The sequence below is a fragment of the Narcine bancroftii genome, chromosome 13 (genome assembly GCF_036971445.1).
Source record: "Narcine bancroftii isolate sNarBan1 chromosome 13, sNarBan1.hap1, whole genome shotgun sequence".
NCBI lineage: Eukaryota > Metazoa > Chordata > Chondrichthyes > Torpediniformes > Narcinidae > Narcine > Narcine bancroftii.
In genome coordinates this window covers 28,194,324-28,210,167 of record NC_091481.1, presented here as the reverse complement: position 1 = coordinate 28,210,167, position 15,844 = coordinate 28,194,324, and the positions used below count along the sequence as shown (strand labels likewise).

The following is a 15,844-nucleotide window of genomic DNA, read 5'->3' as shown; positions in this document are numbered from 1 at the left end:
AAATGAGCACTTGTTTAATGATAATATCTGGAGCAGGACAGGCTATTAGTCAGTCTAGCTTTGCCTTCCAAACCACCCTATGGTTTCACAATTTCTGAACAAATATTCATCCCTTATCAATCCAAAATTTTAACTGTTTCTCTTTCCACAGATGCTGCCTGACTCATGTTTTCTATTTTTATTTCAAATATCAAGATGCCCTTTTCTCTTTAAATAAATTAAATTGAATTATAGATTTCAATGTCATTACCACCAGTGGTTATCTGTAAACTAAGTAAATGTCTTAAGTAAAAGATGATTCCTAAATGTCTGATTTTATATATATATATTATGTCACCCTCATGTTTAAACTTGATTCTATCTCAAAGGAATTTCCTTTGATTAATATTTTCCTTCCCAGTGAACATCTTAAAAAAATGTCTGTTACTTCCATATTTTAATATTTTAGTTGTTTCCCTTCATTGACCTTTGAAGTCTTCCTTAATTTCTAGGACAGTTGTGGTGAGAATGAAGGAACGTTTCGCATTTTAGTGGAACATAGTGGTTGCGGTTTGCCACGAGAAGAATGCTCAAAAGACATCACTGTGTTATATGAAGGAGGAGAGCTGGAGTTGTTTGAGAAAGAGGTGTGTAAAAAGATCAGCATGTTCTTCAGAGAAATGAAGCAGCTTGTGGCTTTGTTAAAAGTGAATTTCCAACAATTAAACATCACTTACTCACAGATAATCTTTACACTTGATTTTCTTTGATTAGGTTAGCATCAAAAAGCCAATTTTGAATGGAGAAGACTTGGAAATATTCAATTCTGATCGCTATTACATAATTGTACTGGGCAAAGTAATTTCCATACTATGGGATAAGGGCACTCGAATCTCTGTCCGAATTCAGGGTCAGTACCAGGTGAGTTGATTTCTTTGATTTGGCTTATTTCTAGATCCTTCCTTGCCTTTTCTCCTTGTCTCCCTTTCTTCCACCCTTTTTTTTTTCCAAAACTCTCACTTACATTTAAATTTTTCACCTTCTTTCCATAATGAATTGAAAACCGTTTTGAAGTATAGTTAACCAGGAAAGTCCGCAATCTTGGTGCACAAATATTTGAAGAAGCCTGTTTAGTTAGCTACAAGCAAATGTGAACTATACAGATCACTTTGAAAGTAAAGAGAATAATCAGAAATCTTTGGATTATTAGATGGAAGTAGCTATATGGATAATTAAGGGTCTTTTTTTTCTCAAGATAATATAATGTTAATAAATGACCAGATGGAGATGATCAAAGGGTTCAATAAAGCAGATATGGAGGAAATGTTTTCATGTGACAGGGAATCCAAAATTTGTATCTATAGATATATAATGGAACCTAATAAATTGAATAAAGAATGTGAAATGAATGACTTTTCCCGGAGAAGTGTATAATTCTTTGAAGTTGGAGGGAATAGTCAAGAAAGTAATTGTATTTGCCTTGATACATTTAAGTTAAAGAGAATAGCTTGCACATACTGTGACATCATAAAAATATATTGTACAATTCACTGTTTTCCTTTTTCAGTATTCATTTACTTTGGGTCATTTAATCTAGTAGTTCTGAAGAAGTTGCCCGCATAAACAATGAGATATTAATCTTTTTTAAATCATTATCAATATTTTTAAAATTTTTCCCTTCTTACTAATTTTCAAATACTTCCAAAATGGACACCATCTTTATCTTTTGATGTATTAGCCAAGAAAAATGTAAAATTTAGAGTAATTTACCAGCATAACTCAATGATACACAACCATGAAATGAGGAACAAAATATCATATTCCGCCTGGAATGTTGCGCATCGAATGACCAAAAGACTTGTTGACTCAATCCAAGGCTTTTATTAGTAAAAGACTGGAGCGTATTACATCGAAGTCAACCAGTCCAGACTGACTGGGTCTGGTTAGGAGCATCCCTCTATGACCTGCCGGTGGGCGTGGCTACGGCTCTCAGCCAATCACTACTACTGTATGTAAATATATACAAATATATACATTGGTGATAGTATCTACACTATCACACAGCCTATAGCCCAATGGCATGAGCGTAGATTTTTCTAATGTCCAGTAATGCCTTCCCTCTCTCTTCTTCACTCCTTCTGCTCTTCCCTCCCCTTTTTTTGTCCCCTTTCCAACCACCCCTAGCACCATCCCCATCTCCCCAATGGTTTCTTTTGCTCTCGCCTCTTCTCCCTCCATTCTGTTCCATCTTTCTACCAGCATTCTCACCTTCTCTTTGACCAACACTAGCAGCCTTTGTCTTCAGGCCGGTCCAGGCTATAGGACTCACCTGATTTGTTTGATTTCCTTGCATCTCTTTCCCTTTGTCTGGCTTTTGCCACTCCTCTGCCTCTGTCCATCATATTCCACTACTGCCTGGTTCGCCAATATCTTGTGGGTCCCCGCCTCACCCCTCCCATTTCTTCATCTTTACAGTGCTCCTATACACTTTCCTCAAACCAGTTTTGGCTTGAACTGTCAACCATTCTTTTTCTTCCATTAATGGTGCTTGACCCACTGCACTCCTCCAGCAGATGGTGTTAAGCTTCAGATTCCAGCATATGCAGTCTCCTGTGTTTGAATAAGATTCAAAAAAATTATTGTGTTTCAATATTTATTTATTTATTCACTGAAATTTTATTCAAATAATAGCATCTGTATTTCATTTCTTCAATTTCCCCCTCTCTGAAACAGGGTAAGGTCTGTGGATTATGTGGTAACTTTGATGGAAATGAAAATAATGATCTTGTGGGAAGTGGTAATCAGCTTGAAGTTGATCCCATTGATTTTGGCAATTCATGGTCAGTGAAACATTTGTGTGCTGATGCCATTCAGGTAATATTTTGACCTTTTCTAATATTGTTTTGGTAACATTGTGTTTTTTTAAAAATATAGAAGACTAAAACTGATTGTTTTTAACTTAATCCATTTCACAGATACCCTCTCCATGCAATGGAAACAGTTTGAAGCAAGCAATTGTTGAAAATTCTTGTGACATCATAAAAAGTGTCCAGTTCAGTGAATGCGCACAGCTGGTAAGGATTGCCCTCACTTTAAATGGAGCAAAATTGTTGTCTGGGTAATTCTACATGGAGGAACTCTGAAATTGTTTCATTTGTGAGGTTGGTTTTTTAACTTGTGTTCAGGAACATTTGCCAGTGCATATCTTCTACCATTGAAAAGGGCAAACATTTTCTTATGCAAGCATATGACAATGACATAAGCGTTCCACAATAAATACTCTATTTAATGTTGCATGCTCCATATGATTACAATGTTTAACAATGATGGCTCTCTTTGAATGGGTGGAGATGTTGCTGGCAAGGTAAAGATAGTTAAATCTTTAATTTAGGGACCTCTTTCCCTTAAAGCTAGAAGTGAGTGAGCAAAGCCAGACCTAGAAATGAACAGGTACCAGACAGCTTGAACTTGCAAAGATGCCACCAATTCCATCTGTAATGCTCCTTTCCTGTCATACAATCAAGAAACGCTCACTTTGAAAACCCAAGGTTAACATATGGATAGAAGTAGAACCATTCCTTCCATTGCAAGAGGTTTTTCAGATTGCCCAAAGCACTTCAATGAAGCTTTTTATCAATCATATTTACTCAATTTAATTGTTCAACCTGACATCCCAAAGTCTGATAAGTCAATAACAACAGTTATGTGGATTGGCATATCTCTGGATACTAGAGCTAAAGAACCATGTGCTCCAGTAATGTTCAACTAGTTAGTGAGCAGGACTTCAACATATACACACTGAAGCACATGGACCTTAAGATTTATGTGTGTGCATTCAGGGACAATGTTCAGTAATTTGTCATGCTTTTCTCTCTGAATTGGTACCTTTTATTGGAAAGCACAAATTTTAAAGAGAAAGAAAAAAATTGTGGAGACTAGATCATTAGATGTTTTAAAAAATCGTGGAATTAAAATCTGGCTGTCGGTAACAGAAGACGAGATGAGGCCTTGGGTGAATGTGGAGAAGGCCCAATAAATCTACTACTTCCACTCTTTTCTTTCTCTTGTAATCCTGTGTTTTAACAAAAAAAGACTAAAGGGAGATTGGCAAAGCATCTGTTCTTTTCCCTGCTTGCAGGGGCACCCTGGGTTATGGAAAATTGTTCTTTATGCAAATTCTTCCATAAAATGTTTAAAGTATTTTTCAATGTAGGAAAGTTAGTTACACCAATGTAAACATCTTCAGGAGTTATGGAATAGCAGCTAGGTAATTGAAGAGACAGTTTCAAAAAACAACTGTCCCCACATTAATCAACTCTTTAAGATCACAGCTGGCAGTTTACACTGGGTAATCATTTAAGAGATTTGCTTTGGAAATTGATGAAGCAATCTTTGCGATTGATACATGTAAACTCTCTTTTAAAGAATGTAATGTACATTGGCACTTTCAGTCAATCAAAACTAGCCATTGGATTTTCTGATTTTATACCATTGTAACAACACAGGGGAAGACAATGAATATTCATGTTAATTAACCCTCATTGAAAAGGTTTGCTTCTGATGCCATAAAATTCACTGTCCAGGCAGTTCTCTATTTTTTTTTAATTCTCTGGTTGCTTTTTTTTTCCCCAGATTGATCCTCAGCCTTTCTGGGAAATTTGTGTATATGACGCCTGTTCCTGTGACTCCACAGGAGAGTGTCTTTGTCTTTGTAATGCTATAGCAGCCTATGCACATGAATGTGCCCAGGAAGGTATTCATGTACACTGGAGGACAGATAGGTTCTGTCGTAAGTAAACTGATTAAAAATAAACTGCACCATGTTAAAACTGCCGCTTATTCAAAGTTATGTCTTACAATGGCCTGATAAAGGCAAGAAAGAATAGTTACAGATTATGATGCATCTTGATGAGGCTTTTTAAGTAAGCACATTGCTCAAAGGGAGATGTTATTTTGATGTGAAGTAGGCCATTTTGATGAGTTATCATGAAAATGCTTGTTGATCCCAATTTATCTAAAAGGACAGAAAATAATATTTTAATGATCTTACATTTCACCAGAATTGATCAGAGCACCACAAAGTCATTCAATTTGCTTGTTGATCCCAATTTATCTAAAAGGACAGAAAATAATATTTTAATGATCTTACATTTCACCAGAATTGATCAGAGCACCACAAAGTCATTCAATTTGCTTGTTGATCCCAATTTATCTAAAAGGACAGAAAATAATATTTTAATGATCTTACATTTCACCAGAATTGATCAGAGCACCACAAAGTCATTCAATTCATTGGGAGATGTTCTTCAGACCAGTGGTTTTTAACCTTTTTCTTTCCACTCACATATCCCTTTAAGTAATCCTTATGCCATAGGTGCTCTGTGATTAGTAAGGGATGGCTTAAGGTGGTATATGAGTGGGCGAAAAAAAAGGTAGAGATCCATTGTTCGAGACCCAATTGTTACTGAAATATTTTGCTTGAGAAAAATTGTCATTGGTCCATTTCCTTTGGAGTTCTAAAACCGTGCACATGAAGAGTCAATGAGGTACGATTAAAGCAGTGGTTTTCAAACATTTTAGGTAATCGCTTACTAATCACAGAGCACCTATGGCATAGGGATTACTTAAAGTGGTCTGTGAGCAGAAAGAAAAAAGGTTGGAAACCACTGCTTTAAGCCACAGATCTGTGTTCAGGTTATGGAATCTCCAGCACAAGAATTAATCCAATAATACTGGTTTAAATTTGTGACATCATTTTATATAGGGTCTTAATGGAGCTCTGATATGTGTGGGAAAATATTGGTGGCTTTCCTGAGTTGCATTGCAACCTTGTTGACTGATGTTCTTTTTTCGATCATTGAAGCTGTGAGTTGTGAAGAGCTAAATGAAGAACAAGCAGAACACATGTGTGAGTGGAGATATAACGTATGTGCACCTGCCTGCCCCAGGACCTGTCAACATCTGGAACATGAAGACTGCCCTGTGATGTGTGTAGAAGGATGCCATGCATATTGTCCTTCAGGTTTGTACAGAAAAAAAATTGTGCTCAGTTTAATATTTTCAACATATTTTGAACAGTGAATAACCTCAGCTGCCTTTTGTTTAACCTCACCATATATACTAAACATACTTATCACTACTACTGTCCAATTGTAAGGAAATTCTGCCAAACTTTTATCATTTCTACTTGTGCATCAGCAGTCCTTCAAAATCAAAGATGACTGTTGCTTCCATTCAAACTTTGTGGGATGGCTGATGAGGCCACTATGGGTATTTCACCTTTCTACAGTAGGAGCAGGAGGTGTCTGATGGGATTAGTGGCTTGTAGTTTATGATGTGTTACATCCCTTCTGCTCTTTATGTTGGACTTTACCTATGTGCTCCCAATTCATGAATTTGAGATTCTCAGTATCATCCCAAATACTACTTCTCCACTTTAAACTGCCATCAGATTGATGGCTGGCACGATTAGTGTGGCTGTGAGTGCCACAAAGTCAACAGCCAGGGTTCAAATCTGGCACTGTCTGTAAAGACTTTTCACATTCTCCCTGTGACAGCGTGGATTTCCTCCAGGTGCTCCGGTTTCATCCCTGTGGTGGAACACTGTAATATATACATTGTACAGATTGGCTCACCCCAATACTGTAGCTCCTCCCCCTCAGGATTCCTAATAAAGGTGGTACCACCCAATCTCCTCCCTCAGTATTGCCTTGGAATTGGGCCAACAGTGTGTATATAGCAATTAAAGCCTGTGTTTATAGCAATTAAAGCCTATTAATCTCGATCTGGTCTGTTGGGTCTAATTGATAGCGCCACATTCCTACACTTCGCAGGGTTATAATTGGCCGACATGGGCTCTTGGGCCTGCTATATGTATAAATTTAAAAGTTTCAAAATGTAAAAATATAATTTAATATTTAATTCAGAAATTCCCAAGTGTCAGTGTGGATATTCTATTCTTTCAAGGAGGCTTCAGGCTCATTTCCACTAAAGATGATCTCCACACCACACTATTGAATGTTTAGGGTGAGTGAGTTATTTGATTTTCAGTGGGCACATTTTTAAAAAATGTTCTACTTCAGCGATTTAGGGACTGAAAAATCTGTGGATCTCATCATCCTGTGTGGACACAGAAGTTGGTTATGCTCTTCCTTCTGCTGGGGAGTCAGCTTTGGGTCATGGTTCTCATTCTGGCTTCCCTGTGGTTGCCCTGGTTACTAATTTGGTTGCTTGCCAATGAATACATAAACCTCAAACTCTTAACTGAAATATATATTTTGCCACATCATTTCTATAAAGGTCATGAGAATGTAACAGACTTGACCTAAAGCCAGGAGAGCATTTGAATAGTTGCTGCGGAAGATAACAAACAATTTGAATGGAGCTTTGTCAAACAGTTGGTATGCATTAGGAGAGATAATGGTTGATCATTTTACAGGAGTGGATTGAAAGATTAAGAGAATGTGCATCTAGAAGCCTAGATTAGAATCCAAGTGCATGTCAAGTTCAGATATCTTTGTTTCAGCTGAAAGTATCCGAGCAGGAGGGAGAGATAGCATTAGTGGTAGTGTGGCGAAACTGGAGGAAGATAGCAGTTTGCCCCATATTGGATGTAGGCAGTAGCCTGAGGAAGGCTGTGAAAAATAGTAGTGGTAACACTGGATGATGGAAGTTCATGGTACCTCATTGGTTTGAAGTTCTGTGCAGATAACTAATTAAGTATTTCTGTCTTTGTTTGCTGGGATAATGGAAATTAATTTCTCATAAATTACATGAAAAAATCATTCCAATATTTGATCAGAGGATGTGGAGATTATTGAATAATCAATTACCAGAGGTACCAATTTCGACAAACTCTCCTTCTGTTTGAACTTGATCATTCAAATGTCTTTGCTTGCCCTGGAGCAAAAAAGTACCTCCTTGCTGCATCTAAATTACAAGAATATTGTCCAGCACTTTTGTCATCCTGGAAGTTTCATTTTATTTTATTCAAATTCAGATGCTAAGGATGTGAAATATGTATTTGAAGATAATTTTGAGTCTGTGCTGTGAAATCACTGTGTGTTTTGACCAAAGAGGCAGACATTGGGGTATACCAGAAATCCAGATTTCTCTGACATGTGGATTATCTGTGTCATCCCACAACATTTGCCGCACAGATGTGAACTGTCAGTATCAGAACAGGAAGCTTGGCATTTGCAGAAGGCTACAGATGGTGGAAATTTGAAATAAAACAGACATGCTAAACATTTCTAGAGGGTAGAATACGTGACAAGAAAAACAGAATTAGCATTTCAAGACATTGGTTCTTTATCAAATGAAGGAATGAAGAGGACGAAATCTCATTAGTTTATTGACAGCTTACTGTCAACTCATGTACTTACACATAATCAAGGATAACATAAAAATAAATATAATAAAACCCCCGGTATCTGGCACCCATGGGGATTGGTAGATGCTGGATGTGAATTTGCCATTTTCTTGAGATTGCTTGGATTGGCAAACTGACCACAAAGGGTTTTAAACATTCGTATTTCTTACCTATTTATTTCCGATTTTTTTATAATTTTCCGGTTGCTTGAATTCCGGACAGCAGAGATTTTAGTGTAAAAAGATGTTGGAGAAATCAGTATAAAGCTCTTGCACTTTTCAATGACCATAAACAGAATAGTTTACAGTAAAATTATTCATTGTTTTTGCTTTGCATTCATGCATAGGTACTATACTGGATGAAAATTCACAGAAATGTATCGATCCTGAATTGTGTCCAGTTTGTATCCATGAGGGACAACGCATTCCAGATGGACAGCCAATTATTATCAACAAAGGGACAAACCATTGTCAAAACTGGTATGTTCTTTCCCTTTGGCTTGGCGTTATGGAGTTTTGTTTGGCTGCTGGTTGGGATTATTGATTTAATACGGAGAGTAATTCTTTAAACATTTGTCTCCAAGATTCTTGGCTCCAAGAATGACCCAAACTTGCTTCAATAACCGAACAATGTGTTAGCAAAGAAAAATATTTGATAATTTTCTAACTCACTACTCCATTTCATACTTCTGGAAATGCAAAGCTAAAAAAAAATGTGTGTGTGTGTGTGTGTGTGTGTGTGTGTGTCTGTGTGTCTGTGTGTGTGTCTGTGTGTGTCTGTGTCTGTGTTTGTGTCTGTGTGTGTGTGTCTGTGTGTGTCTGTGTGTGTGTCTGTGTGTGTGTCTGTGTGTGTGTGTGTGTGTGTGTGTCTCTGTGTGTGTGTCTGTGTGTGTGTGTGTGTGTGTGTGTATACAGATGCACCAAGATTTTTTTCTTCATGCATCACACCAACAATACACCAACAATAGTACAAATTTAGACCTAGTTAGATATACATGCACAGCACAGTAACAGGCCATTTTGGCTCACGAGTCCTCGGGGAAAATCTGCACAGACACAGGGAGAACTTACAAACTCCTTACAGACAGAATGTGATTCGAATCCTGGTCACTGGCACTGTAAAGGTGTTGTGCTAACTGCTACGCCAACCATAATGAGTCACGAAACAGAAAAATAAATTGTAAATATAAAATAGATCAATAAATGTTCCCCACCATTAAGCTAATTCTAATAATCAATTTTATGTCACACCAGAGAGCTGAATAAGGTAACTGCCTATATCTATTCAATAACTGTAAGGAATCACACTTTTCTGAGTTGAGACAGGAAATATTTTTGGAAGATTTACTCAGTACATTTGTGAAACTCTGATAATTTGTACTGTTAAAAAAATTACATATTGTATAACATTTAAAAAAAATTGAATTAAATGTGCGTCCACATAATAATAGGAAGAACATCCAGTACTCCAGAAAATCTACTGATCCTTCAGCGACAAAGTCTTGAGCTTGCCAAATTACCTGGTCTTTGTTATTGTACTCATCAGTTTAGATGAAGAAAGATCACTAATACTGGAAAGAACCAATGAAGTAACCTCATCCTGTGCAAACAGGAACTCTGCTTAATTTCCCATAGGGGCAGTGTTTAAGTTTGTGGAATACAGTAAAATCCCTGGTATCCAGCACCGATGGGAATTTGGAAATACCAGATAAGTGAATTTGCCCATTGCTTGAGATTGCGTGTTGTGAGAAATAGGGGTGCTAATTTTAAACTTTCTTAATTTTTACCTCCTTTAATAGTCGTATTTTGTGGACCAATATTGAGGGTAAAATTCAGAGAATCAACTTTTACTCGCGTATTACTTTAGACCTTGATAAGTACCTGTGTTGTTCAGTGCATTGGGAGCTTAAATGGGTGGACGGCTGGGGCCTAGGGTCTGTGGTCGAGGCACTGGGAGCTCGGTTGGGCGGGTAGCTGGGCCCAAAAATAGGGGATCAACTTTTACACGCAAAATAGTGTGGGGGGGGGGGGATGTCATCGACTTTTACACAGAATTAACTATTGCGCACATATATATGGTATTTCTGCTTTTTTTTTTGCTGGTTGCTTTAATTCTGGATAACAGGGATTTTACTGTTTAATCTATTTTTGCAATAAGCTAAATTGTGATGGTGATGCACTGAAGTTGATGCAAATAATAATTTACCCTCTTTTTCTTGGGTGCTCTGCAGCCTGTGTGCTGGAACCTTTTTGCATTGTAGAGACTGCACTGAACGAATACCACAGGTAATTCCAACGATGACAGAGGAAAATGTGAATGGGTGCCAAAGGGTAATGGAGCTGGCATTCTTGATTGACGGCAGTAAATCATTCTCCAAAAAAGAGTTTGAGGATGTGAAAACATTTGTCCTGTCCATGATGGAACAGATGCAGATTGGCCAGTCAAACATACGAGTTGCCATGTTACAGTTCCACTCACGCATCAGCAAACAATTTGACCTGTGGGAGAAGAAAAGTGTAAGAGAACTAAAAATGTTAGTGAAGACAATGGGATACATCGGGGGTTCCAAATCAAATCTGGCTGAAGCTTTGAAGTACACATCAGTTCTTGTGTTTGGAAAGGATTCGAGGAAGAAAGTACCCAGAGTAGCCATACTTGTGACAGCAAGCCCCTCATCTAGTGTGACTAAAGGAGTTTTAAAATTAATTAACAAGAGAAAAATCACTGTGATTACTGTGGGCATTGGAGAAGCTGTAAACCAAAAAGAAGTAGACTTGATTACAGTCAAGTCACCTGGAGGGAAATCATTTATTTTGAATAATGTTGGTGAGCTTCAAGAGTTTCGGACAGCAATCTTGGAATACATGTGTAGTCGTGGAGCCACCCCGCCGACCTATGTGGAAACTCCAACTCCAACAACAGCAGCAGGAACTACGACTCCATTAGTTGCCCATGTGGTCATCACCACCCCGATGTCCGGTGAAGAAATAAAACGTGATGTTGTCTTCATTCTGGAAGCATCAGATAAGGTGGGAGAACATAACTTTGACAAGACAAAAGAATTTATTATTAAAATGATTAAACAGTTCAAAGTGGCAAATGAAACCACACACGTCACTGTCATCCAGTATGCCAATACTGTAAATGAAGAGTTTAATTTTAGAAGTACTCAGAACAGTTGGGAAGTGGTTGAAAGAATAAAACAAATGCAATTCCGTGGAGGAGACCAGACCAACACAGGCCAAGCTATATGGCATCTCTTTGAATCTACTTTAACTTCTCATAGTGGTGCAAGGGAAGAAGCACCTGACCTGGTGTTTATGATAACCAGGAACCCGCCAACAGACAATATCACAAATCCTTTCAGCGCTGTCAAAAACCATGGTGTGAAATTGATCTCAATTATTGTTGGTCCTGACATTGATGAGGATATATTCCCACCTCCCATTATACGGACTACCTATGACAATATTACTGAAATATCTAATACAGTTTATGAAACGTGCTGCCAGACAGATAAGATGGGAACAACTACAACCACTGCAAGAGGTTTGATATCGCCGCCATCAGGTGAGGTTCTTCAATAAATAGCTTGTGGATAAGCTTTGGTTTCTACCTAGATCTACATTCAATTTAGCCACATATTGGCAGCCAAAATCACTTTATCTAACACGAATAGAATAATATACAAAATTGCTTTGGCTCACTAAAAGAGCCACCCTTGAAATGGTGAGTAATCCATTAATAAATAAATGATTAACATAATTAATTGGTAGGGACAGGAAAATAATGTGACTCCCAAAAAAGGATTGGACATCCACCAGGTATCACACTCTAGAAAGTGTGCAGACACATTTGGTTCCTGTTCTGGATTGTTTTTTGCATATTCACTTCTGACTTGCTTCCAAATCGCTTGTTTTCTGAAGAAAAATTCAAACAGCAATTTTAGGTTGAAGATACCAGCTCTGAACAACTTCTAGACAAGTGCAAATCCAAAGAAAGTTGGGTTGAAACCATCCGACAGGACACAGAGGAGATAGATTCACTGGCATATGAGGAAATGACCATCAAACATGTAGAGACACAAAAAGTGCAGTGGAAATAAAGTGTGGTTTAACAGAAAGTAGAAAATGAAAGAAGGCCGTGAAAAGACATGTTAATTAAAGCTCCCTTTTCCAGAAATATTTGTATCTGCACACAACGCATGCAGAGTCTAGTATTTCCGTCATGTTGTGGGACTGGAGCATATATTACATGTTATGAGACATCAGTGTGCATTTTACGGTGTTTAATAAACTTAATAGTCCAGGGTAAATAATAATTTTGACCAATTGTGTTTTAATTAGGAGTTAAATTGTTCCATAAACTGACAACGTTTAATTGGGAAACTGAATGATGCTTTGTCCTAGTCTGGATTTGGAACATTACTGCAGTAAGCTATGGAGCAACAGTAAATATTTTGGGTCTGCAGTCCCCCTGTGGACTAATATTGGCAATCAGTTAACACATATGGGAGAAATGTGTCTATTTTACTGAGCTTACCACCCTACTTACTACATTGGCCTGTGACTTCATTAGATGGAATAGCTGTAGAATTTTACCTATGCATTTTAACCAATTGAGAAATTTTGAATCTGCCACTTAATCTAATTATTTACCCTTGTTAATATTTTCTATTCCCTTCAAATGTTATTTAAAAAAACTCATCTTTCCCACACCACATATTTCTAAAATGTAATGTATTTTAAAATTTATTTTAAAATTTAAATTACAACGTGGTAACAGGCCATTTTGGCCCACGAGTCCATACCGTCCAATGGTGGAAAGAAACCAGAGACCTGGGGGAAACCCACAAGAAAACAGGGAGAATGAACAAACTCCTTACAGAAGCGCGGGACTTGAACCTTGGCCCGATTGCTGGCACTGTAAAGCCATTGCATTAACCATTACACCAACCATGTTGCCCTGTCATATTATCATGAAAATGTAATACTGACTAGACATGGTGTGTCTCTGTTGAGATAGATGTTGTGCTTTACAACTCTTTAGAGTGAAAGCTATTCATAAATATATATTCAAAGGAATGTTTCCAAAATGAGTTGGCAGATAACAACTACATGGAGAAAACTAGAAAGTACAAGTATAATTCTGTCATTTCTCCATAGCTCTTTGCGCTGAACCAATGGATGTTATTATCCTTCTTGATGGCAGTGACAACATTGAACAGACAATGTTTGAAGAAACGAAAAGCTTTGTAAAATCCATGATTGAGAAAATGAATACAGGTCAGTGAAGGAAACTGCAGGATTTCCACTAAGAACAAACAATTGATCCAAACAGTAACTGCTTAAGCTAGTAAAATTAATTAACAGTAAAAACAGCACAGTATTACTTGTGTTGCACCTTGTAAAAATGCGTTATGGAAGTTTCTTTATCAGATAAGACATTAAAGTAATTTCTGGATTACAGTTTGAGTGAACAAGGATGATTTCAATATATTTTGAACAGAGACAACTGTGTTGAGACTGAAAGAGAAATAAAACTTTTCAGGAACAGATCATATGCAGATGAGGGCAAGTCAGAGAAATGTGAAGAAGAAGTGAGGGTTCTGGTAGAGAACGGAGAGCATATCGAAAGGATCAAGAACACTATCTGGGGTGAGCTAAAAGGGAGAGAAGAAATTTGGGCAATGATCAGAGGTAGAGGTGGAGAGGTCAGGGAGAGATGGAGGGGTTAAAGGTGGGGAAAGGAAGTAGAGAAAGAGAGATGGGGGTATAGGAAACCAAAGGAGAAATAGGGACAGGGTGCAGAGGGAGAGAAGGAAATGAGGAGTGGAGAGATGGAGGATTGAGGAGCATAGGAAGCAAAGTGGGATTGAGAGGGATTAATGTGAGGAAATAAGGAATTTGAAGAATGCAAGGAGTATGGTGGGGGGGTGAGAGAGATGAATGATGGTGAAAATGGAAATAAAAAAGAAGTGAGGGTTGATATGAAATTAGAGGAAAATTAGGTAAAAGGTCAGAAGGAGGAATTGGGGGTCAGAAGAGATTGGAGGAAGGGATGGCAAGCTTTTGAGAAATCTGTATGAGTTGTAGAGGGGCTTGTGGAAGTGGAGAATAGATTGTTGGGTTGGGATATGCCCAATATCCACAACTTGTATCTGGCATTTAACTAATGGATTCAAGCTTCCATTCTTTCTTTAACCCGTCTGATTTTTCTCAGTCTCAGGAACCTACATCAACAGTGACAAATAGTTTTTTTTTAATCATTTCAACTCTCCAGTTTAAAATTACCTCCAATATTTTTACTGTTTTCAAGTTCCTTTGTTACTTCTATGTTGACTTTGCTCCTAACTTGTTGGTCATAATTGAAAAAAAAACACAGATTGTTTTATGTCCTTTTTTTCTATTGCAGGGGCAGATGCAATTCATATCTCCATCCTGCAGTATGGGAAGAACAATTCATTGGAAATTGCATTCAGTGCAAAACAAGAAAAGGAGAATCTTTTTAATCTGATTGACAATGTCCAGCAAAGGGAATCTGGGCCAAGTGAAATAGGTATAACTTGCCACCATTAATAAAATTCTCTACGTATTAAATTTTTTAGAGTATGATTTTTGTGTTTAACGTATCTTAGGGCTCACAAATGAGAGGGTGCATTCCTGTAATATTTTTGTATTGTTCTGCAGGAAGAGCACTTTCTTTTGCTGTGCAGTCTGGAGTAACTGAGGCAAACGGAGCAAGGGCAGGTGTTCCAAAGGTTGCAGTGGTGATCATTACTGGAACCTCCACAGATGATGTTGACTTGGCCTCAGTGGAAGCAATCGTAGCAGGTATGTCACTGGAATTTATTGTACTGAAACCAGAGTACCTTTCAAACGTGCATGATTTTGACATGCTGCCTCTCAATTAATTTGAAGCCTTGGCAACCCATGATAATGAATGTAAACAAACTGTGCAATGCATAGAGAACAAAAGAAAATGAATAAAGTGCACAAGTAAGAGTCTTTAAATGAGTCTGATTGAGTTTGTTGTTGAAGAGTCTGATGGTGGAGGGGAGCAGCTGTTCCTGAACCTGGTGGTGTGAGACTTGTGGCACCCATACCTCTTTCCTGATGGCAACAACGAGAACAGAACATGTGCTGGGTGGTGTGGGTCTTTGATGATAGCTGCTGCCCTCCAACACCAGAGTTCTGTGAAGATGTTCTCAGTAGTGGGGAGGGTTTTGCCTGTGATGTCCTGGGCTGTGTCCACGATCTTTTGGAGGACTTTATGCTCTTTATGCATTGGTGTTCCCATGCCAGACTATGATGGAGCCAATCAGCACACTTTCCCCCACACTTCTGTAGAAATTTGGGGAGATGTAAGAAGATCCTGTGGCACTATTCTGAGAAGAGTAGGTGAGTTTGCAATGCATGTGCCAGTATTTATTCCTCAAACAATATTGCAGCTAGCAGCAGTCATCAAAGATCCACACCACCCAGCACAGGCTCT

General features: G+C 38.0%; 1 protein-coding gene across 1 annotated transcript in view; it reads left to right on the top strand.

The window, feature by feature from the left end:
- Nucleotides 1–15,844, top strand: part of vwf (von Willebrand factor) — a 105,258-nt gene that overhangs the window by 35,225 nt on the left and 54,189 nt on the right. Inside the window, exons 21-31 of the mRNA XM_069908995.1 lie at nucleotides 492–626; nucleotides 754–900; nucleotides 2,713–2,853; nucleotides 2,955–3,053; nucleotides 4,612–4,768; nucleotides 5,843–6,001; nucleotides 8,697–8,829; nucleotides 10,581–11,920; nucleotides 13,516–13,635; nucleotides 14,765–14,908; nucleotides 15,040–15,183. Coding sequence (XP_069765096.1) covers nucleotides 492–626; nucleotides 754–900; nucleotides 2,713–2,853; nucleotides 2,955–3,053; nucleotides 4,612–4,768; nucleotides 5,843–6,001; nucleotides 8,697–8,829; nucleotides 10,581–11,920; nucleotides 13,516–13,635; nucleotides 14,765–14,908; nucleotides 15,040–15,183 — 2,719 coding nt within the window. The remainder of the gene's footprint in view (nucleotides 1–491; nucleotides 627–753; nucleotides 901–2,712; nucleotides 2,854–2,954; nucleotides 3,054–4,611; nucleotides 4,769–5,842; nucleotides 6,002–8,696; nucleotides 8,830–10,580; nucleotides 11,921–13,515; nucleotides 13,636–14,764; nucleotides 14,909–15,039; nucleotides 15,184–15,844) is intronic.